Consider the following 24,591-nt stretch of genomic DNA (forward strand, 5'->3'; position numbering starts at 1 on the left):
TTTCTATTTTGTAAAATTTTCATTTCATTAAACAGTATTAAGTCCTAATCAAGTATTATTCTTTCCCACAGTATCTGAGTGCTGTCCTCAATACTGTCAACACTTCTGGCTTCTACCAAGCAAGGCTGCGTGTAGACTAGCAACAAACTAAAATCTAACCCTAGGTAGTAGTAAGCTGAATATAAATTTTCTCTTATGAATTTATTCTGTCTTCTTTGGTACATCAATAATAATATACACCTTTACAGTATTTCCCGGATTGGGGGATACACTTTAGCAAATATCTGCAATTATTTGTTTATGTAAGATTTCTCTTCCCTTCTGTGAATCATCATTCTTCACCCAAGGTATCTTGAGGTTGGATTCGGTATAAGCAGAACACAACAATAGTTAGGTATTCAGAAACCATTAAAATTCCTCACCTTCAAGGATGAAAATTTCTTTGGGCAAGAGACAGGGTTCCCTCCTCTAATAGAGTACAAAGCAGAAGGTGTTTCAGAAATATTTGCAGTGTTGAATCCTCATATTCCTCCAAGATAGCCCTAATCTAACTGCCAGGGTCGCACTATTCACAGATTAATGCCCACTCACCTAACAAACCTGATGAGGTAGTGAATAAAACTAATTTTGTGAGTAAGCAACTGGCAGAATTTTTCACCACTCTGACTCTACAGCTACACATAACTAAGTAGTATCACTGACGACACGAAATTTTAAATTGAAGTTTTAAGATCATTATATACATGGGTATCAAAAGCAGTCCCTCTTGACCACACTCCAGAATTGTTTAAATTTTTTCAGTGACAACTTATCCATTTCCCCAGAGCCTCAGTGAGCACATGATGCCAACAATTCATGACTTCATAGCATGGGCCAAGTTTCTGCTGTGGAATATAAATGGAGACTTGAAGGACTTCCATCCTGTCTTGGGAAACAGCTGTTTCCAAATATCCACATATCCTTGCAAGCTTCTGCCTACACCTCTCTCTACCACCCATTTCTGAAGCAGTCTGATTTAGTAAGCTACATACACAGATACACAATGGCTAATGCAATCCAACAAGGAATGTATTAAAATCACACCCAATAGCTCAAAATAAAAGACAAGTGAACAAGGTTAAGAAAATGACAGTAACAAAAGCTGTTCTAGGAACCTCTACTGAAATAGCTACTTATTACATCAAGATACCACCATAGAACAAAAGCTCATGTTGCTTTTTCTGAACCTGAAAAACCTGTTAACCATGTACAGTTCTGAGCCTCAGCTGACAACCGTGCTCATGCCAAGTCCCTGGCAGGGCATCTTGAATGGTGGTTCCATCATGACTGCATATACTGTGAGGGAATGTTTCTCTAAGAGGAAATCAAGATGTTCTAACCAGTGACAGTAGAATACATTCCAGGCTACACAAACACATGAAGTATGCCTTATATTGATTACTATAACTAAAGACGTTGCTGCCAAGGCTGCTTCCAAAGGGCAGAAGATACACAACAAAATGTTTGCAGTGTGGAAATGCATTTTTACTAAGTCATTCTAGTAACAAGTTGTATTTGGTAAGCCACAAAGAAACAATGTTGGTATGCAGAGTAGAAATCTCTGGAAGATATTTACTTTTGTCTCACATACGGCATTCACAAGTAAAATGCCAAACTGCCGAATTCATATTATGTAGTACACATAGGAAGATATCTAAATATCCCTGCAGGCTCTGGTATGTAACTTCTTCTTGTTAACCACCTTACTAGATTCACTTGTACAATGAAATAATCTGTATCTTATTTATAATTTACTCAAATCTTTTCCTGAAAATTTGGAACACCTGGAATAAAATTTCTCTTAAAATGATTCCAAAAGGAAATCATTCTTCAAAATTAATATTAAAATATGATAATAGGTTGGGGGTTTTTTTTTTAGAATGAAGCTTCTGATATAAGGTGAGGTTAACAGTCCAGCTGTGGCTTATATGATACATTCATAGATGTTCACGCCTATATTTTTTCCCTAGGGGTCTGTCATTTCCAGATTTAAACTCTCCCTTACAGCATGGTTCCTCCAAGGTATATGCTTCCGATACATAAAATGTTTGTACTTTTGTTAATTCTGCTATTCATTAGCTCAATAATTTCTCTCATTAAAATCCTGTAAACTATGAATTTCAAAGAAGTCTATTACATATTCATCTGGTTCATGAAGTTTCCTCTTTGTGAATCTTATGTTAATAAATGACTTTACAACATTTGTTTAACATGGTTCCTCACCTGTATGAACTTTTTAAAAAAGGTATGACTTGCTGCTGAGAATTTTCAGAGTGGTTACTAAATTCAGTTTTCTGTGTATTTTCTACTATTTTTTCTGTATGTAAAGAACAGCTTTCTGTAGATGCCTTTCCATATGCTGTGTATTCATGAAGTTTCTATTCAGTATGAGTTTTCTGGAAGATGACAAGATGATTCCACTTACAGAGTTTCTCTTTATATATGACTTTGTGATTTCTTGTGAATTCACTTTCTGGAGTTTCATAAAATTATCAATGTTTGTCATCTACATGAGTTCTCTGATGCATAATGAGCTGTGACTTCCAACAAAAGGCTTTCCCACACTCAGTGCACTTACAAGGCTTCTCTCCTGTATGTGTTCTCTGATGTGCACTGAGAATTGATTTTTGAGAGAAGGTTTTCCCACATTCATTGCACCCATAGGGTTTCTCTCCTGAATGAGTTCTCTGATGTACAATGAGCTGAGAATTCCTAATGAAGGATTTTCCACACTCACTGCATTCATATGGTTTCTCTCTTGTGTGCATTCTCTGGTGTACAAGAAGGCGTAGCTTCCCACTGAAGGATTTCTCACATTGACTGCATTTATAAGGGTTTACCCTTGCATGAGTTCGCTCATGTACAATGAGTAGTGACTTCCAAATGAAGGCTTTCCCACATTCATTACATTCATATGGTTTCTCACCTGAATGAGTTCTCATGTGTATAATTAGGTATGACTTGCTGCTAAAAGCTTTCCCACATTCACTGCACCCATAAGGCTTTTCCCCCACATGAGTTCGCTGATGTGAAATGAGCTGGTCTTTCCTATTAAAGGCTTTTCCACATTCACTGCATTCATAGGGATTTTCTCCAGTGTGAATTCTCTGATGCACAATGAGTTGTGAATTGAAACTAAAGGATTTCCCGCATTCCCTGCACTCATGTGGTTTCTCTCCTGTATGAGTTCTCGTATGTATAATAAGGTATGACTTGCTCCTGAAGGCTTTCCCACACTCACTGCATCCATATGGTTTTACTCCTGTGTGACTTCTCTGATGTACAATGAGCTGGGACTTCAAACTAAAGGTTTTTTCACATTGACTGCATCCATAGGGCTTTACTCCAGTGTGCACTCCTTGATGTACAATGAGCTGCGATTTGAACGTAAAGGCTTTTCCACATTCATTACAACCATAGGGTTTCTCTCCTGTATGAGTTCTCTGATGTACAATCAGGTTTGACTTTGTATTAAAGGCTTTCGGACACTCACTACATTCAAATGGTTTCTCCCCTGTATGAGTTCTCTGGTGTATAATAAGCTGTGACTTTAAACCAAAAGCTTTTCCACAGTCAGTGCATTCATAAGGCTTCTCTCCTGCATGAATTCTCTGGTGTGAAATAAGCTGGTATTTCCGACTGAAGGCTTTCCCACATTCGTGGCATTCATAGGGGTTCTCTCCTGTATGAATCCTCTGATGTATAATGAGCTGTGATTTAAAACTGAAGGCTTTCCCACAATTGTTGCATTCATGGAGTTTTTCTCCTGTATGAGTCCTTGTATGTATAATAAGGTAAGACTTGCTCCTGAAGGCTTTGCTGCATTCGTTGCATACATAAGGTTTCATTCCTGTGTGACTTCTCTGATGTACAATGAGCTGTGATTTCAAACTGAATGCTTTCCCACACTGAATACACCCATAGGGCTTTACTCCTGTGTGAATCCCCTGATGTACAATGAGCTGTGATTTGAATGTAAAGGCTTTTCCACAATCACTACAAACATAAGGTTTCTCCCCTGTATGGGTTCTCTGATGTACCATAAGGTTGGACTTTGTATTAAAGGCTTTCTGACATTCATTGCATTCATATGGTTTCTCTCCTGTATGAATTCTTTCATGTATAATGAGCTGTGATTTTAAACCAAAAGCTTTCCCACATTCATTACACACATATGGTTTCCGTCCTGAATGAGTTTTCTGGTGTGAAACAAGCTGGTCTTTCCTACTGAAGACTTTCCCACATTCACAGCACTCATAGGGATTCTCACCTGTGTGGATTCTCTGATGCATAACAAGTTGTGAATTGAAACTGAATGTTTTCCCACATTCACCACATTCATGCAGTTTCTCTCCTGTATGAATTCTCTGATGTACAATGAGGTATGATTTACTACTGAAGTCTTTCCCACATTCATTACACCCATAGGGTTTCTCTTCTGCATGAGTTCGCTGATGCACTACAAGGTATGACTTGCTGCTGAAGGCTTTCTTACAATAGCTACATCCAAAGGGTTTTTCGCCCATATACACTTGTTGGCACATAAGTTGCGATTTCTTATTGACAGCTTTTCCAGATTCATTACTTTCACAGTATTTTATTCCTATAACACTTTGCTCCTGTTTAGAATGGAAGAATGATTTTCCATGTACCTGAAACCCATTAGGATTTTTTCCAGCATAATTACTAGTGAAATCTATATATTTCAAACCCTTTCCATGCGTGCCACATTTATGAGGCTTTTGTCTTGAAAGATAATTTGTACTAAGAAGACATAGTTTTCCAAATGTAGTGCATTCAAAGCTTTTTGCCGTACTTCCCAGCTTGTCTTTATTTTCCTGATGCCATTCCATAAGATCATCAATTTTCCAGACTGTGTCTAGAAATGAGAACAATTAGTCATATGTTATAAATAACAACATGATTGTAGTATACTAGAAAGTTGCCTATGAAATGCCATATCATGAGGTTTTTTAGTTTCAGATATCAGATCTGAATATAAATAAATTCTCAGGTGTAAAAACACTCAAACTACTGGATACTGAGAAAAATAAAAAAAAAACCAAACTGAAGATAGGCATAGTAAACTGATAAGAAGTTAAAAAGTTTTGCATATTGGATAAAGAAGGCAAAATAGGCACAAGGAACAATGAAGATAATATAAAGATGTCATTAGGGATCTATGAACATTAGATTTATTCAAAAAATAATTATTAAATGCCTACTATGTGCCAAAAACTATGCTACCTTCTAAAGAAATGGCAGAGAATAATGCAGATTACTGCCCAGTCCTCCCGGGAATAACATCTCAATACCTAGCAAATGGATAAAAATAAACTGAGAGGGAACATTATTCCCTAACAGGACAAGAAGCAGTTCTTAAAACTATTCAGAGAAATCAAAACCGAAACAAAAAGCTTCCTACAATGTAACAAAAATTAGAATGCCATCAGACTTCTCATTAGGAAAACTAGAGGACAGAAAACAGAGCAATGAGGAATAAAGTCAAAACATTTTCAGATACAGAGGTCTCAATGTTTCTATCACCCTTTTCCAGGAAGCTACTCGAGTTGCTCCAAGAAAAGAAATGACAGAGGATATAGAAAATAAAATCAAAGGCCGGGCGCAGTGGCTCAAGCCTGTAATCCCAGCACTTTGGGAGGCCGAGACGGGCGGATCACGAGGTCAGGAGATCGAGACCATCCTGGCTGACACGGTGAAACCCCGTCTCTACTAAAAAAAATACAAAAACTTAGCCGGGCGAGGTGGCGGGCGCCTGTAGTCCCAGCTACTCGGGAGGCTGAGGCAGGAGAATGGTGTAAACCCGGGAGGCGGAGCTTGCAGTGAGCTGAGATCCGGCCAGTGCACTCCAGCCTGGGCGACAGAGCGAGACTCCGTCTCAAAAAAAAAAAAAAAAAGAAAAGAAAATCAAAAAGGAGATCCTAGGATAAAAATTGCACAGAAGGTCTTAAGAAAAACTAAGCTACTCTGAAGGAAGTCAGAAAAACTTAGCAGTCAGTATCACTAGGAAGAAAAAAGGAATACAATTAATAATTTGGCTGAAAGTATCAGCCAAGAATATTCAGATACTGAAAGGAAAGTCTGCAGTTAAATATATGATTAATAACGTAATGATAACAAAATTAAACAAGCAAAAACTTAACTACAGAAAAAAATACAAATTTAGAAACAAAAATAAATCACTGTATACTTTCATGATTTACCTATAAACAGAAATTACAGTCATACCAACATAAAAATTGAAGACAGATCTAACCAAAAACATGAAATAACTGTATCAGAATGATGGAGGTATGGGAACACGTGAAGAGACATGTCTCCATCATAAGTGTGCATATGGTGGGAAGGTATGGACGGAGAAGAGTGAAAGAGAAGTAAATCACCTTTCTATACTGAGCAATCATTAGGGGAGAAAGCCAAGGTGTAGCAGAATAAGCTGGTTATTTAGAAATATGGAGGCAACTACCACAAGAGTTAAAAAGACACTGAAGATGTTTTCTCTAGCAGTCATAGAAAAGAATGGGCACAGGGTAGGCAAACAGCTGTTTGATACTGAAGCCATCCTAACTATCAAATCCTGTATTTTATCCTTCCATTCCTTCTGTTGCTGGTAACATACCCATCCTTATCTTTGCTTGGTTCCTATAGCTCTGCTTTCATTATTTGAAATCTAATGTATCTTCTCTACAGCATGCTCTTTGTAACAATAATGGCAAAAATAGGATTATACTTGACACCCCAAGGTGGAGTTCAAAGAATTTAAAAAATCAGGGAATACCAAACCCAGTAACTAAAAGACAGGCTTTTTTTTTCTTTAGATGGAATCTCACTCTGTCACCAGGCTGGAGGGCAGTGGTGTGATGTAGGCTCACTACAATCTCCACCTCCCAGGTTCAAGCAATTCTCCTGACTCAGCCTCCCGAGTAGCTGGGATTACAGGCATGCATCACCACATCCAGCTAATTTTTGTATTTTTAGTAGAGATGGGGTTTCACCATGTTGGCCAGGATGGTCTTGATCTCTTGACCTCATGATCCACCTGCCTCAGCCTCCCAAAGTGCTGGGATTACAGGCATGAGCCAGAGTGTCTGGCCTTTTTTTTTTTTTTTTTAAAGAGACAGGGTTTGCCAGGCGCAGTGGCTCATGTCTGTAATCCCAACGCCTTGGGAGGCTGAGGCGGGCAGATCACCTGAGGTCAGGAGTTCGAGACCAGCCTGACCAACATGGTGAAACCCTGTCTAAAAACACAAAAATCAGCCAGGTGTGGTGGCACGTACCTGTAATCCCTGCTACTCAGGTGAGGCAGGAGAATCGCTGGAACCTGGGAGGTGGAGGATGCAGTGAGCCAAGACTGCACCACTGCACTCCAGCCTAGGCAACAGACCAAGACTCCATCTCAAAACAAAACAAAACAAAACAAGAGACTGGATCCCTCTCTGTCACCCAGATTCAAGTGCAGTGGTGCAATCATTGCTCACTGCATCTTCAACCTCCCAGACTCAATTGATCCTCCCACTTCAACATCCCAAGTAACTGGGACCACTGGCAACAGCCATCATGACCAGCTAATTTTTAAAAATTTTTGGTAAAGCTGGGGTTTCACTATATTGCCCAAGCTGGTCTTAAGCTCTTGGCCTCAAGTGATCCTCCTACCTTGGCCTCCCAAACTGCTGGGATCACAGACAAATGCCACTGCACCCGGCCCAGGCATTCTAAAGCTTGAAAATTATTTAAATATGATTCAAGACCATATTAAATATGGTTCCTGGCTGTGGTCCAAAGGCAATCACTGGGAACCCAAATAAACACCAAGAGAATTGAGATTCTGAAGCTACAGAAAAGCAGTCTCCCCAGTGACCATCTTGAGTTTAATCACAGATGATGATGGAAAAGGAAATTATGCTTGCAGAGCAGAAACAAAGGTTCCTCAGGTAGCTTATTTCACTGCCACAGAAAGAAATCCTGACAAAGCCTACAGTGTAAACCAGTGGCTACCATGTGGTGTTCACTGCTGCTGCCCTCCTGGAACTGGGGGACCCTAGACTTGTCTCTATCCCGCTACATTTGGATGACTGGATGTGTTTAATTTATCTTTAATTGTAGGTCTATAGACCATAGATAACTACTCCCAGCTCTGAATGGGAACAGGATCCTAGACTTGTATTAATGTAGTATAAGAATAAACATATGGGTTGCAGCAAATATTTGAAGATGGATGGTTGGGAAGAAGGGTGTGACAGGTGCTGCCTGGCCAAGGAAGGTGAAGGCAGACAGTGCTGCTTACCCAGTGGTTCTTCTGCCCTGTTCCTGGCTGGCAGTAACCTGATTCTTTTCCACCCCCATCCTTACGGTGATGTGCTTCAGTCAGGGAAGTGAGGACCCATTTCTATCCCCAGCCCGGCTTCCAAAAGGTAAAGCATAATTTATCTAAGCCAACAGAGATAGCCCCATTTGCCTTTCCAGAGCCTTCCTCAGACAGGGGCATGTGACAAAAATTTAGCCTGTTGAACACGATCAGTCTGCTTGAGACCTCCTGGGATGAGTTTTCTTGTCTGACAGACTCATGTGTGAAGAAACAGCCCTTTTTATTTCACTAGCCACTGGTATATCCACAGGCATCAACTAGAACTGCAAGAGCCATTTGAGGATCATTAAAGAAGATAACCTAAGGAAAATGCCAACATACCTAGATGGGCCCTTGGTGATTGAGTGAGTCAATCACTTAGTTGATCCTGGAGCTGCCCCACCTCAGGACTTTTTGTGATGTGTAATAATAAATCACTTCTTAAATTAGTTGGTCTGGGATTGACCAACAACTGCAGCTGAAGCAATCCTAGTAATACAAGGACTAACTGTTGATTTATGCTGTCAAGCTAGTGATAGAATAAATGGGGTGTTCAGGGAAACATATCTGACAGTAACACCAAAGATGAATTAGTATAAAAAGAGTAAAATGAATAAATTTAGTTAAGTACAACAATCCAGACATGACAATATTGGCCTCTTTTTGAGTGGGAATTAAGACAATGAGGGTTTTAAAAGACCTCTTTTTAAAGGAACAAAATGCTAACAGACTGTACCAAAACTAGTAAGGGAGCCCTGCACAGAAAGGAAATTCAAGCTGACTTATCCAGTGTTAGGAAAAAAACCTTAAAATGGAAGAAACAGCAGGATGAACAAAAAGAAAGATGAAAAGAAGGTGGTATGTAGGTGGCTATGGAGCAGTGGGAGAGACAATTTCAGTTTCTGAAAATGAGGCCAGGGAGTGGTACAAGGAAGATGCCAGTGAATCAATCTAAACCAGGACCAAAGGGCAGATAAAAGACCATTGTGGCTATCAATTACCAGTAGAGGAAAAGAACTTAAATCTTCCGAATGGAAGTTGTTAAGGTCTGAATGTGTCCCCTCTAAAATTCACGTTGAACCTTAATCCCCATTGTGGTGGTATTAAGAGAAGAAGACAAAGTCCTGCCCTAATGAATGGATTAGTGGTTTCTAAAAGGGCTTGAGGGAACGATCTTAGGCCTGTTTTGCCCTCTTTCTGTCCCCCAGTGTTCCTCACCTCCAGAGGATGCAGCAACAAGGAGTCATCTTGGAAGCACAGAGCAGGCCCTCACCAGACACCAAACCTGCCAGCACCTTGGCTTTGGACTTTCCAGCCTTCAAAACTGTGAGAAATAAATTTCTGTGCTTTATAAAATTACCTAGTCTGTAGTATTTTATTATAGCAACACAAATGGACTCAGACAGAAGTCTTCTTTGAGATGAGATCTCGCTATCACCCAGGCCAGAGTCTAGTGGCACAATCATAGTTCACTGCAGCATCAACTTCCTGGGCTCAAGCAATCCTCCTAGCTCAGCCTCCCAAGGAGCTGGGACAACAGGTGCACACCACCATGCTCAGCTAATATGTGAGCCTTTTAAAAGTTACACTATATGAAGGAAATGAAGAATAAAGACCCCTTGGATTCAGAAGAGCAAGAGAAGCCCAGGAGAACATGAAGGGAAAAAGTGCTTGGTCATGCAGCACAAGAGCAGGATCAACAGGTGTCACTGCAGGATCATGGACACTATCAAATGACAAAGGAATGTGCTCAGAAGGTACAGAGTGATTAATGTTAAAGCCATCAGCAAGGCTGGGCGCGGTGGCTGATGCCTGTAATCCTAGCACTTTGAAAGGCTGAGGTGGGTGGATCATGAAGTCAGGAGATCGAGACCATCCTGGCTAACATGGTGAAACCCTGCCTCTACTAAAAAGACAAAAAATTAGCCAGGCTTGGTGGCGGGCGCCTGTAGTTCCAGCTACTTGGAAGGCTGAGGCAGGAGAATGGCGTGAACCCGGGAGGCAGAGTTTGCAGTGAGCCCAGATCGTGCCACTGCACTCCAGCCTAGGCGACAGAGTGACACTCTGTCTCAAAAAAAAAAAAAAAAAAAAAAAAAGGCCATTAGCATAGAGAAGCATAAAAGGGGTAGAATCTACTAACAGGTTTCAAAAAGAAGGAAGATGGGACTGTGGCTGTTGAATTTATGTGTAAGGGATTTAAACGTAATTTTCAAACTATAGAAAGGAAAGAGAAGGAGTATGAGAGTCACATCAAGTGAAGGAAAGAGGAAAGGTTTGCTAAAATGCATCATGAAGTGAGTCTATCACCAAGACAGAGTAAGGAGGGAAATAAGGACGCCAACCAGAAGATTAAGAGTGGATGGTAAGGCTGGGCGTGGTGGCTCATGCCTGTAATCCCAGCACTTCAGGAGGCTGAGGCAGGCAAATCACTTGAGGTCAGGAGTTCGAGACCAGCCTGGCCAACATGGCGAAACCCCGTCTCAACTAAAAATACAAAAATTAGCTGGGCGTGGTGGCGCACAACTGTAATCCCAGCTACTCAGGAGGCTGACGCAGAAGAACTGCTTGAACCCAGGAGGCAGAGGATGCAGCGAGCCGAGATCATGTCACTACACTCCAGCCTGGGAAACAGAGTGAAACTCTGTCTCAAAAAAAAGAAAAAAAAAAGAGCGCATGGTATTACGTGAGGCACAGTACAAACAAGAGGAGCACATCACATTAGAATTCATGCTAATTCTGAATAAAGAGGAAAAGATTTGTCTCCATCACTCACTTGGACAGGACTGATTTGGAATTTGGGCCTGCACCACACACAGCTCTTCTCCTTGTTCCAACTTGAAGATGATATCAGGTTTGGTGTGTTGATACCCTATAAACAGAAAATCACAGACAACCTGGAACAAACAGGTTGGGATTCAGAGATTCTGAAGAATGGGGAAGATTTGGTTTGGAGGTAGCATGATGAAGCTGCCTTGTTGCAATTTGGCAAAATAAAGACCATTCAACTGGCATACTCTGCTGCCAACAGGGAACTAAGAAAATCTGGCCTTAAAATCTAAGTCCAAAATCACTAAGTATTTCACAGAAGGCCTCCAGTTTTCAGCAACCAAGAAGAAGCCTGGAGATCAAGCACACACCTCCTCAGGGAGGCAGCACTTACCTAGGGACACCAGGTTGCTATAGTTCTCCAACATCACATTCCTGTACAGGCACTTCTGTGCTGGGTCTAGCAGCTGCCACTCCTCCCAGGTAAAATCCACAAACACATCCATGAATGACAATGGTCCCTGAAATACAATACTCTCATCCAATCTCAAGTTATTTTACTAGGTTTGTGGAAAACTAGCTGCTTAGGGTGTCTATTACTGATGTTCAACTTTGTGAGAACAAAAATTGTACTGAAAACATGCATCAATGTGCATTAAATCAGTCATCTTTCTTTTTTTTTTCTTTCGTTGAGATGGAGTCTTGCTCTGTTGCCCAGCCTGGAGTGCAGTGGTGTGATCTTGGCTCACTACAAGCTCCGCCTCCCAAATTCACGCCATTCTCCTGCCTCAGCCTCCTTAGTAGCTGGGACCACAGGTGCCCACCACCACACCTGGCTAATTTTTTGTATTTTTAGTAGAGATGGGGTTTCACCGTGTTAGCCAGGATGGTCTCGATCTCCTGACCTCATTATCTGCCCGCCTGGGCCTCCCACAATGCTGGGATTACAGGTGTGAACCACCGCGCCTGGCCATAAATCAGTCATCTTTCATTTAACATTTGACAACTAGATAAACTCTCTTTAACAAATGCAATAAACTCTCTTTAAAGTTTTAAGCTATCCTAGAAACCATCTATACAAGGGTCCTCAGACATGGGACATTCAGTACTAAAGGCAGGACAGTCAGACAAAGAAGTTCGAATGATCACTCCTACATCTGCAATACAGTTACCGACCTCTAGGTGCCGGGAATATAAAAATGAATGAAATAGAGTCCTGCCCCCAAGAAGCATTCAGCACTGCACAAGGAAGGAAAGCTACATATGCAAATGCAACTGGAAGTCAACGAAGTTAAAATAAAAGAACACAGATTACAACATGGGCACAAAGGAAGAAGTAAGCAATGCTATTTGACAGGGTCAGGTGGAATCTGTGAAAGGGTACTATAGGTACCTAGAAGAAAAGACACATTAAAACTTTATGGACTAAAAAGGTAACTGCCGTAAGTAGCAGCCACTCTGTGGGATAAAAGACCTAGACATGAAAATATACAGATGGTAAATGAGCATACAAGGCATGCTCAATGCCATATGTCATTAGGGAATTGCAAATCTAGACAAAAGTAAGACACCACTACACATCTACGAGAATGGACAAAATCCAAAAAACTGACCACCAAATGCTGGAGAGGATGTGGAGCAACAGGAACTCTTATTCATTGCTGGTGGGAATGAAAAGTGGCAGAGTCTCTTTGGAAGCCAGTTTGGCAACTTCTCACAAATCTAAACAGTCTTACCATATAATCCAGCAACTACGCCCTAGGTATTTATACAAATGAAATGAAAACTTACGTTAAAACAAAAAGAGAAGACATACATGGCAAGTATCATATATGAAAAGAAGTTATCATTACTGAAACCACAGACATGAAAAGACAAACTACTCTATGCACATAAATTTGGTAAGTTAGATGAAAAGGACATATTACTTGGAAGACACAAATTACCAAACTTACTCAAGAACAGATAAACGGGCCAGGATGGCTCACGCCGGTAATCCCAGCACTTTGGGAGGCCAAGGCAGGCAGATCACGAAGTCAGGAGAACAAGACTATCCTGGCTAACACAGTAAAACCCCGTCTCTACTAAAACTACAAAAAAGTAGCTGGGCATGGTGGCACACACCTGTAGTCCTAGCTACTCAGGAGGCTAAGGCAGGAGACTCACTTGAACCCGGGAAGCAGAGGTTACAGTCAGCCAAGATCGTGCTACTGTATTCCAGCCTAGGCGACAGAGTGAGACACCATCTCAAAACAACAAACAAACAAACAAATAGATAAGCTTAATAATTATATATTAATTATTAATATATAAGCTTAATTAATAATTATATATCTATATTAAAGGAATAAAATTTGGGCCAGTAGCAGTGGCTCACACCTGTAATCCCAGCACTTTGGGAGGCCGAGGCGGGTGCATCACGAGGTCAGGAGATCGAGACCATCCTGGCTAACACGGTGAAACCCCATCTCTACTAAAAATATAAAAAATTAGCCAGGCATGGTGGTGGGCACCTGTAGTCCCAGCTATTCAGGAGGCTGAGGCAGGAGAATGGCGTGAATTTGGGAGGCGGAGCTTGCAGTGAGCCAAGATGGTGCCACTGCACTCCAGCCTGGGTGACAGAGTGAGACTCCATCTCAAAAAAAAGAAAAAAAAAAGAAATAAAATTTGCAGTTAACATCATACAGATTGGATAGAAACAAAACTGTCCTTTTTTACAGAGAGAGTAAGAAGGAAACTGACGATGTCAACAAAAAGATTAAGATGACATGACTGTTTACACAGAAAATATCAAAAAATCTAAGAAAGTTCCTAGAACTAACTAGTGAATGTAGCAAGGTCACAGGATACATGGTCAATACATAAAAGTTGGCTGTATGTCTATATAACAGCAATAAATCATTTTATTTTGTAATTAAGAAACTGGCTGGTGCCATGGCTCACACCTGTAATCCCAGCATTTTAGGAGGCCGAGGGAGGTGGATCACTTGAGGTCAGGAGTTTGAAACCAGCCTGGCCAACATGGCGAAACCCCGTCTCTACTAAAAATACAAAAATTAGCCGGGTGTGGTAGTGCGCACCTGTAGTCCCAGCTACTCAGGAGGCTGAGGCGGGAGAACTGCTTGAACCCAGGAGGCGAAGGGTGCAGTGAGCCCAGATCGTGCCACTGCACTCCAGCCTGAGTGACGGAGCAAGACTCCTCAAAAAAAAAAAAAAAAAAATTTAAGATACTGATACTGTTTACAACAGCAACAACGAAACAGAAAGAACTTACATATAAATCTAAAATATCTGTGTAGGATCTGTATGCTCAAAACTATAAACACTGACTTTTAAAAATCAAAGATCTACGCCGGGCGCGGTGGCTCAAGCCTGTAATCCCAGCACTTTGGGAGGCCGAGACGGGCGGATCACGAGATCAGGAGATCAAGACCATCCTCCTGGCTAACATGGTGAAACCCCGTCTCTACTAAAAAAATAATACAAAAAACTAGCCAGGCGTGGTGGCGGGCGCCTGTAGTCCCAGCTACTCGGGAGGCTGAGGCAGGAGAATGGCGTGAACCCGGGAGGCGGAGCTTGCAGTGAGCTGAGATCCGGCCACTGCACTCCAGCCTGGGCGACAGAGCGAGACTCCGTCTCAAAAAAAAAAAAAAAAAAAAAAAATCAAAGATCTAAATAATGGGAGGACCCTGTGTTCATGGATTTGAACTCAATCCCAAACGTACGGTAAATCTAAAAGTTAAAGGTAAGGTAATAAAGTAACAAAAAAAAAGATCTTTATGAGCTTAGGATAAGAAAAAAATAGGACACAAAAGTCATTAGCAATAAAAGAAAAAAATGTGCAATACAGACTCAGTAAAAGTTAGAAATACCTGTTCATCAAAAGTAAGCATTAAGAGAGTAAAAAAGCAAGCCAATATTGGAAGTAAAACAAGCACCCCAGGTAAAAATTTGAATATAGGCTTCATATAAAGTTTGTTTTAAACTTTAATGTGCATGAATCACTTAATCTTGTTAAAATGAAGAGTCTTATATTAACAGCATTGAGGTGAACTCTGATATTCTGCATTTCTAACAAGCTTCCAGAACAATACATATTTTGTAATCACACATTTTTTTGAAAATAGGATACAAATAAAACACAAAATAACTTTTTAGGGATGGGGAAGGAGATGGACATTGATGATGAGGAAATAAGAGAATATATAAATAAAGGCAGAAAGGACCTTACATGAACCAATGATAAAAGGGCCACAGGCCAGGCACAGTGGCTCATGACTGTAATCACAGCACCTTGGGAGACTGAGGCAGGGGGACCGCTTGAGCTCAGGAGTTGATGACCAGCCTGAGCAATATAGGGAGACCTTCTCTCTACTAAAAATAAAAAACCTCAGCCAGGCATGGTGGCACTTGCCTGCTGTCCCAGCTACTCAAGAGGCTGAGGCTGGAGGATCACCTGAGCCTGGAGTTGGAGGCTGCAGCGAGTTATGACTGCACCACTGCGCTCCAGTCTGGGCGACAGAGCAGGACCCTGTCACAAAAAAAAAAGTTGGGGGGGGGCTTGACCTGAACTGAGGAGTGATTAACTTAACCCTTTGACCTAAGGATCTCCATCCCTCTCCACACCAAAAAAAAAAAAAAAAAGTAATAAAGAAAACACTAGGAATAAACAAATGAGAAGCTCACCCAGGACGTGGTGATTTTTGGCTGCTCTTGGGAAATAAATAGCCACTCTAGGACTTTCTCTGTTCTGCGACTCTTCCGCTTCTGCCTGGGTGCTCCAGGGAGGTGTTGCAGGCCCAAGAGGGATTCCTGACCTTGGAGCTTTCTGATCCTATCCCATGAACTGTTTCGTTCTTGGAGAGGTGGGACCTGTGGGCTCAAGAGCAAATTTACTTTAGGGAGCATAATTTACTTCTGGAAAAAGGAAATAGGGGTCACATCACATAAACGTGAGAGAAACACATTAGAAAACAAGGCAGGTTTAACTTCAGGAAATGCAGGGTTAGAGGTAGAAAAGAAATGGCTTCCTGACAAGGCTTAGCACCAAGAGTTCAGGCCGTGTTTTGAGCCCTTCATGACAAAAACAGAGGCAGGGCCCTCAAACAGCAAAGCTACAGAAAGATCCTGGCTCATCCTAGCTCCAAACAGGGACTTCCTGCCACAAACCAAATGGCGTCTTAATAGGCTGGTTTGGGAGGGCAGTGGGAATATAACATTATTATGAGGGAAAAAGGAACCAAATGAGGCTCTGACAGACAATAAAAACATAACCAAAATATCTGACCACATAAAAACTGTTACACAACATTTCACAATGAAGTAAAAGAAATCAGAAAGGCCGGGCGCGGTGGCTCAAGCCTGTAATCCCAGCACTTTGGGAGGCCGAGATGGGCGGATCACGAGGTCAGGAGATCGAGAGACGATCCCGGCTAACACGGTGAAACCCCGTCTCTACTGAAAAATACAAAAAACTAGCCGGGCGAGGTGGCGGGCGCCTGTAGTCCCAGCTACTCGGGAGGCTGAGGCAGGAGAATGGCGTAAACCCGGGAGGCGGAGCTTGCAGTGAGCTGAGATCCGGCCACTGCACTCCAGCCTGGGCGACAGAGCGAGACTCCGCCTCAAAAAAAAAAAAAAAAAAAGAAATCAGAAAAACGAAACTTTGAGAGGACAGATTTACAAAAAATAAAAGAGCCTAGAAGGTAGATGCTTAGACATCTGGAAAATGTGAAATGAGAAATATCAGAATAAATTAGGAAATAAAATTCAGAAATAAAGATTAAATTAGGAGGAACACAAAAAAGTAGCAATGACCTAGAAGGCAGCAGAGGTGAAAAGTAGGGAAAGCCTAAAAAAAGGGAATAAAAAATTAGAAAAAGAGGCCGGGCGCGGTGGCTCAAGCCTGTGATCCCAGCACTTTGAGAGGCCGAGACGGGCGGATCACGAGGTCGGGAGATCGAGACCATCCTGGTTAACACGGTGAAACTCCGTCTCTACTAAAAAATACAAAAAAAAACTAGCCGGGCGAGGTGGCGGGCGCCTGTAGTCCCAGCTACTCGGGAGGCTGAGGCAGGAGAATGGCGTGAACCCGGGAGGCGGAGCTTGCAGTGAGCTGAGATCCGGCCACTGCACTCCAGCCTGGGTGACAGAGTGAGACTCCGTCTCAAAAAAAAAAAAAAAAAAAAAAAAATTAGAAAAAGAAACAATGAAACGACATGAAAAGGCTGTTCACCGAGGCATTTTTATAACCCAAATATCTATAACTACATAACTGGTTGAAAATGCTATGGCCATCTATACAGCAGTAAATGGTGACAGAGACAGGGAAGAGAGAACAACCTCTATGCACCAGTATTGGTATAATACAATGATCAATACATACTCTGAGGGATGACGACAAGGGGAAGAATACTACATACAGAAAGCTGGCTTTTGGGCCGGGCGCGGTGGCTCAAGCCTGTAATCCCAGCACTTTGGGAGGCGGAGGCGGGCGGATCACAAGGTCAGGAGATCGAGACCACAGTGAAACCCCGTCTCTACTAAAAATACAAAAAATTAGCCGGGCGCGGTGGCGGGCGCCTGTAGTCCCAGCTACTCAGGAGGCTGAGGCAGGAGAATGGCGGGAACCCGGGAGGCGGAGCTTGCAGTGAGCCGAGATCTCGCCACTGCACTCCAGCCTGGGCAACAGCGTGAGACTCCGTCTCAAAAAAAAAAAAAAAAAGAAAGCTGGCTTTTGTGTTAAAAAAAGAAGGGGCATTGCTAGTATATGTATATGCATGCGTTTGCCATAGAAATGGGATAACATAGTATCTAGTCTTTTGTGTCTGGTTTCTTTCACTTCGCATAATGAGGTGTATACTTGTCATAGCACATATCGATAGTTTATTCCTTTTGTTGCTGAATAGTATTCCATCACATTTCATCATTCACCGTTAATGGACATTAAGATTATTCCCTGGAGGCTGGGCGTGATGGCTCATGCCTGTAATCCCAGAACTTTGGGAGGCTGAGGCGGGTGAGTTGCCTGAACTCAGGAGTTCGAGACCAGCCTGGGCAACACAGTAAAACCCCATCTCTACTAAAATACAAAAAAAAAAAAAAAAATTAGCCAGGCGTGGCAGCACACACCTGTAGTCCCAGCTACTTGGGAGGCTAAGGCAGGAGAATTGCTTGAACCTGGGAAGCAGAGGTTGCAGTGAGTGCCACTGCACTCCAGCCTAGGCAACAGAGCGAGACTCCGTCTCCAAAAAAAAAAAAAAAAAGATTATTCCCTGGAAACCAACAGCTTATCTCTCAGAGCCTTCTCTGGGTACACTGGGCACTATCCACCCACTCTACATTTTGCTCTACATTTCAAGATCGAGGATTCTAGAATCTCTGCCTCTTAAGAAATCCTCAACCTGTATCCAGAGACTAAATAGAGTACACAGGCCAGGAAAATGCACATAGAGCCGGACTATCTGGTTTTAAGTCCTGGCTCTACACTGACCAGGGGTGCCACCTGGTCTCCAACTAGCCCTTTCTGGGCCTCAGTATCCTTACTCATCAAAGGAGAATAACAGTATTCACCACCACCTGGGGCTAGGACTGCTGTGAGGTTTTGTTTTTTATTTATTTTTTTGGAGATGGAGTCTTGCTCTGTTGCCCAGGCTGGAGCGTAGTGCCACGATCTCAGCTCACTGCAAGCTCCGCCTCCCAGGTTCACGCCATTCTCCTGCCTCAGCCTCCCAAGTAGCTGGGACCACAGGCACCCACCACCACGCCCAGCTGATTTTTTTGTATTTTTAGTAGAGACGGGGTTTCACTGTGTTAGCCAGGATGGTCTTGATCTCCTGACCTGGTGATCCACCCGCCTCAGCCTCCCAAAGTGCTAGGATTACAGGCGTGAGCCACCGCGCCTGGCCACTGTGAGGTTTTAACGTGGTAATACCTAATAAAAGATTTAGCACAGAACCTCATACGTAGTAGACACTGAGCATTAACATTTGGTTGAAATGGCAAAAGAAAACAAAACCAAAAACCAGGAATACTTAATGAAAATAAACCACACTACAAAATGACAATCACCAAGATGAAAAGCATATGCTGGTTCTTAGAAAAGAGGACTCCACCTTCAAACATCCCCCAACTCTAACTAGTGTCTCCATTTCTACCACACTACACAAAATCCCTGCTACCTCTTGTCTGAACCACTGTAGTCACCTAATCAGTCTCGTTTCCCCCTTTCTGTGTTTGTCCACCTACAACCTGTTCTCTACTCAGCACTCAGAAGGGTCTTTGGAAATCCTAAGCAGATCATGTTGCTCCCTTTCTTAGCACCACACCCTCTCCTGGACCCCATGGTTTCCTAGCCTGATCTGGCCTCTGGCCACCTGTGTTCATCTGCTCTCCTCTCTCTCACTCCCTACCCCCAGCCACAAAGACCTTCCTTCCAGGTTACAAAGGCGTCAAACTTCTCCTGCCTTACAGCCTTGGCCCTGGCTGTTCCCATCCTGGATGATCTTCTACCTGCTCTTAACAAGGCTGGCTTGCTATTGTAACTCAGACTTAGATGTCACTTCCTTAGTGGGGGCCTTCCCTGAGAACCCAAGCTAAAGTAGCCACCAGTCATTTCTTTTTTTGTTGTTTTTGAGACGTAGTCTCGCTCTGACACCAGGTTGGAGTGCAGTGGCGCAATCTCGGCTCACTGCAATCTCTGATTCCCGAGGTTCAAGCGATTTTTCTGCCTCAGCCTCCCGTGCAGCTGGGATTACAGGTGCCCAACACCACACCCAGCTAATTTTCATATTTTTAGTAGAGACGGGGTTTCGCCATGTTGGTCAGGCTGGTCTCGAACTCCTGACCTCAGGTGATCTGCTCACTTCGGCCTCCCAAAGTGCTGGGATTACAGGCGTGACCCACCACACACAGCCCATCACCACTAAATTCAATTTAGGTTTTTATGACTGCTATGGTTTGAATGATTGCATCCCACCAAAATTCATGTTGAAACTTAAGCCCCATTGTGATGGTATTAAGAGGTGGGGCCAATTAGCTGGGTGTGGTGGCATGTGCCTGTAATCCCAGCTCCTCAGGAGGCTGAAGCAAGAGAATCACTTGAACTCGGGAAGCAGAGGTTGTGGTGAGCAGAGATTGCCATTGCACACCAGCCTGGGCGACAGAGTGACCCAGCCTCAAAAAAAAAAAAAAAAAGGGGGGGTGGGGACTTTTAATAGTGATTAAATCATGAGGGCTCTCCTTCAGGAATGGGATTAATACCCCTTAAAAGAGGTTTCAGAGAGCCGTCTGGCCCTTGCATCTCTTTGGCCATGTGAGGACACAGCAGTCTTCTCTTTTTGCCCCCTGCCATCATGTAAGGATGTAGCAAGAAAGTGCCATCTTGAAAGAAGAGAGCAGGCCGGGTGCGGTGGCTCAAGCCTGTAATCCCAGCACTTTGGGAGGCCGAGGTGGGCGGATCACGAGGTCAGGAGATCGAGACCATCCTGGCTAACACGGTGAAACCCCGTCTCTACTAAAAATACAAAAAGAAATTAGCCAGGCGTGGTGGCGGGCGCCTGTAGTCCCAGCTACTCCGGAGGCTGAGGCAGGAGAATGGCGTGAACCCAGGAGGCGGAGCTTGCAGTGAGCCAAGATCGCGCCACTGCACTCCAGCCTGGGCGACAGAGCGAGACTCCGTCTCAAAAAAAAAAAAAAAAAAAAAAAAAAAAAGAAAGAAGAGAGCAGAGCCAGGTGTGGTGGCTCATGCTTGTAATCCCAGCACTTTGGGAGGCCAAGACGGGTGGATCACAAGGTCAGGAGATCGAGGCCATTGTGGCCAACATGGTGAAACTCCGTCTCTACTAAAAATACAAAAAAAAAAAAAATTAGCTGGGTGGTGGCGCACATCTGTAGTCCTAGCCATTTGGGAGGCTGAGGCAGGAGAATCACTTGAACCCGGGAGGCGGAGGTTGCAGTGAGCCAAGATTGCACCACTGCACTCCAGCCTGGGGACAGAGAGAGACTCTGTCTCAAAAAAAGAAAAAAGAAAACAGACAGCAGACCTCATCAGATACCATATTTACCAGCACCTTGATCTTCAACTTCTCAGCCTCCAGAATCATGAGAAAGTAGTATCTGTTATAAGTTGCCCAGTCTGTGATATTTTGTTACAGCAGCACAGACTAAGACAATGATCTAATATTACTTGATCTCCCTCATACATGTCACTTGACAAGCATTTTTGAGGTTTCCTTTTCTTTAAGTGTGAATTACATGTATCTATTTTGTCTCACTTTTCTTGGATTCCACCTCAGTCTCCAACACCTCTTCCCCTGCTTTCTCTTGTCATTTCCCTGACCACTGTCCTCAGTTATCTTCTTATGGTACACATTCTCCCTGAGCTACTTTGGCCACACCTAATTGGTGCAACCTCATCCAGACCTTTCTCTTGAAACACATGCCTGCCCACCTGCCCACTAGCAACCTCTACCTAGAGGAGCCAATCCATATAAAACTGAAATCTCCCCCCTCTATCAATCACAATTCTGATAGTCTTCCCTTATTCAGCAAATGGTGACATTCCCAACCAGGCCCACAGAGTACGACTCTAGTTGTCATCCCTGGCTTTTCTGCCTCTGTTACCACTGCACCCAACTAGTTATGAAATCTAATTTCTTCTGCCTCTTTACCTCTTTTTTTTTTTTTTTTTTTTTTTTTTTGGGACAGAGTCTTGTTCTGTCGCCCAGGCTGGAGTGCAGTGGCACAATCTCGGCCGATTGCAACCTCTGCCTCCTGGGTTCAAGTGATTCTCCTGTCTCAGCCTCCTGAGTAACTGGGATTACAGGTGTGAGTCACTGCACCCAGCTACCTCCTCTCTTTTCTCAAAACCACTAATTTACTTAAACCCTTATATTCTCTTACCTGCTGCAGACTAGACTGTTCTACCCTCAAACTCTTTGTGAAAACACTTAAATAAGTAAACTCCTTCCCCTATACCATCAGTCCCCAACGAGGGACCGGTTTTGTAGAGGACAATTTTGCCATGGACAGGGAGTAGGGAGTGGCAATGGCTTCTGGATGAAACTGTTACACTTCAGATCATCAGGCATTAGTTGAGAGTCCCATAAGGAGTGCGCAACCTAGATCTTTCGCATGTGCAGTTCACAACAGAGTTTGTGCTATGAGAAGTTAATGCAGCCTCTGATAGGAGGCGGGGCTCCGGCAGTCATGCTCACTAACCCGCCACTCACCTCTGATAGGAGGCGGGGCTCAGGCGATCATGCTAACCCGCCACTGGCCTCCTGACATGCACCCCAGTTCCTAACAGGCCACAGACTGGTACTAGTCTGAAGCCTGAGGGTTAGGGACCGCCTGCCCTATATGATAAAATCCAAGTTTTTAATGGGGTCCTCAAAGCCCTCTATGATCTTAGGCCTACGGCTCTAGCCTCATTTTTTAATATACACTTCTACTATCACCATTAAACTCTACATTTCAGCAACCCTTAAGTGCCCAAAGTTCACCATATGAGGTCATTTCAAGCCTAATTTGCATGTTACTTCTTTTTCCCAGGCTAGTTTTAATCCTTTGTCTACTTTAGGTATGTCATCTTTCAAACCCAAGTTTAAGACTCTCTGAATCATTGAAGCATCTGGGAGTAAGGGGTTAGCGGGTGTCCTTACTTCCAAAATTGATTCATTCCTGCATGCCCCCGTGTATTTCCACAGCCTGCTCCCAGAGCGCTCATTAACTTGTCATTGTGTCTTTCTTATGCGCCATTCCTAGACCACTGTTCTTCAAGACAGGGATAATGAGCAACCCATCTTTACATTTTTAGCACCTGCCCCAGGGTCCAGCAAACAAAATAAAATAAACAAAAATGTTGAACAAGTGAATAAAAAAGTCTGTAATTTCCAAAATAAGGTTCAAAGATCCCAGATACAGAAGACCCTCAGTAAATGCAGGGTGAAAAAACTGAAAGAGGTTAGTATCCCTTGTTTAACTCAGACGTTCAACGTACAAAGTTGTCAGAAAAGAGACTGAGGAAAGGAGGAAAAAAGGAAGTCGGATGACAAGAAGCATTTCTGAAAAGTCTAACATGCTCTAAACGACAATCCAGTTGCCTAAAAGAGCGGTAGGGTGAGAAAGCTCCCCGCACATTCAGACTTTGGAGTAGATGGAGTGCGCGCACGTTGGCATTCAGGGAGAGCTTTTCAAGAATGAAAGAAGGCCGGGCGCGGTGGCTCACGCCTGTAATCCCAGCACTTTGGGAGGCCGAGGAGGGCGGATCACAAGGTCAGAATATCGAGACCATCCTGGCTAACACGGTGAAACCCCGTCTCTACTAAAAATACAAAAAAATTAAACGGGCGCAGTGGCGGGCGCCTGTAGTCCCAGCTACTCCGGAGGCTGAGGCAGGAGAATGGCGTGAACCCGGGAGGCGGAGCTTGCAGTGAGCCGAGATCGCGCCACTGCACTCCAGCCTGGGCCACAGAGTCCGTCTCAAAAGAAAAAAAAAAAGAATGAAAGAAAACCCCTACTCACCCAAATAGAGGCTGTTCGGACCCTGGTGGCCATCCCTACGGTCACTTTTGTGTGCTTCGCTGGAGGTGACAGGACGCAAGGGATACTAGAAGAGAGAGCACAGTGAAGAAAGCGGTCTCCCAGCAGTCCCCAAACCCAGGCGGGTCCGAGGCACCAGGGCTGCCTGCCATTCTCGGAGCTGAGGCTCCTTCCCGCCCACAGCCACGGGATTCACCATCTCCACCCCCTCACCAACACACAGGTTAGGGTCAGGCAACCGCCCCGGGTCTGCAGCAGGAGAGAGTTAAGGCAGATTAGTTCTGTCCCGTCCCGCCGCCTTGGAACTGGAGGAATTCCGCGCCTCCGGTTCCTCCAAACCCTGAAGGGGCGGCAGGATAGAGTCCGGGGTACTGCCTCCACCTCCGAATCTGCAGCCAGAAGGGTTCGCAACCACTCCAGACTCGGGTAACCCGGTGACCACGACGGGTGATGAACGCTATCTGCGGAACAAGGGTCTCACCGTGGGCGCAGAGCAATGGCGGCCGTTACGTGTGTCGCACAGGAATTGCGTCATTGAGAGTCGAAGGCGAAAAACTACAACTCCCAGAGGCCTCTGCGAGGAGTTACTCCGTCACCGGAGGGCCCAGGCCAAGGGCCACCGGGAGGGGGCGTGCTAAAGTGACCCGAAAGCTCAGGCCCTCCTGGCCCAGTCCCTGAGCTCCCATACTTGGGAGTTTTAAATTATAAAGGGAATCAAAATACTTGACACCAATTGCTCAACGGTTAGAGGGATGTAAATTAGGTTACAAGTATTCTAACCCATGCTTTACTGAAATGGTAAAAGTCTTATTTTGCTTCACATTTTAATAACAAAGATTCATAAAATTCCCATTACATGTTAACATAAATAATATTTTAAT

The 24,591-nt window shown here is 43.6% G+C and overlaps 1 protein-coding gene across 9 annotated transcripts; it reads right to left on the reverse strand.

Moving 5' to 3' along the window:
• Nucleotides 1–1,047: 1,047 nt before the first annotated feature.
• LOC105490583 (zinc finger protein 268) lies at nucleotides 1,048–24,241 on the reverse strand. 9 transcript variants are annotated; one of them, XM_071072425.1, is made up of 7 exons: nucleotides 24,092–24,189; nucleotides 23,693–23,777; nucleotides 15,857–16,042; nucleotides 11,565–11,691; nucleotides 11,178–11,273; nucleotides 9,623–9,728; nucleotides 4,749–4,918 (listed from the first exon to the last, which is right to left on the reverse strand). In XM_071072425.1, exons 2-7 carry the CDS (start codon nucleotides 23,723–23,725, stop codon nucleotides 4,900–4,902), a joined length of 567 nt encoding a protein of 188 aa, XP_070928526.1. In that variant the 5' UTR covers nucleotides 23,726–23,777; nucleotides 24,092–24,189; the 3' UTR covers nucleotides 4,749–4,899. The 9 variants fall into 9 exon arrangements, with proteins under 9 accessions (XP_011754677.2, XP_011754674.2, XP_011754678.2 ...); XM_011756375.3 differs by lacking the exons at nucleotides 9,623–9,728; nucleotides 24,092–24,189 and adding an exon at nucleotides 24,192–24,241 and having other exon boundaries at nucleotides 1,048–4,918; XM_011756372.3 differs by lacking the exon at nucleotides 9,623–9,728 and having other exon boundaries at nucleotides 1,048–4,918; nucleotides 24,092–24,182.
• Nucleotides 24,242–24,591: the final 350 nt, after the last annotated feature.

This window comes from Macaca nemestrina, chromosome 10 (assembly GCF_043159975.1).
Source record: "Macaca nemestrina isolate mMacNem1 chromosome 10, mMacNem.hap1, whole genome shotgun sequence".
NCBI classification, from domain to species: domain Eukaryota; kingdom Metazoa; phylum Chordata; class Mammalia; order Primates; family Cercopithecidae; genus Macaca; species Macaca nemestrina.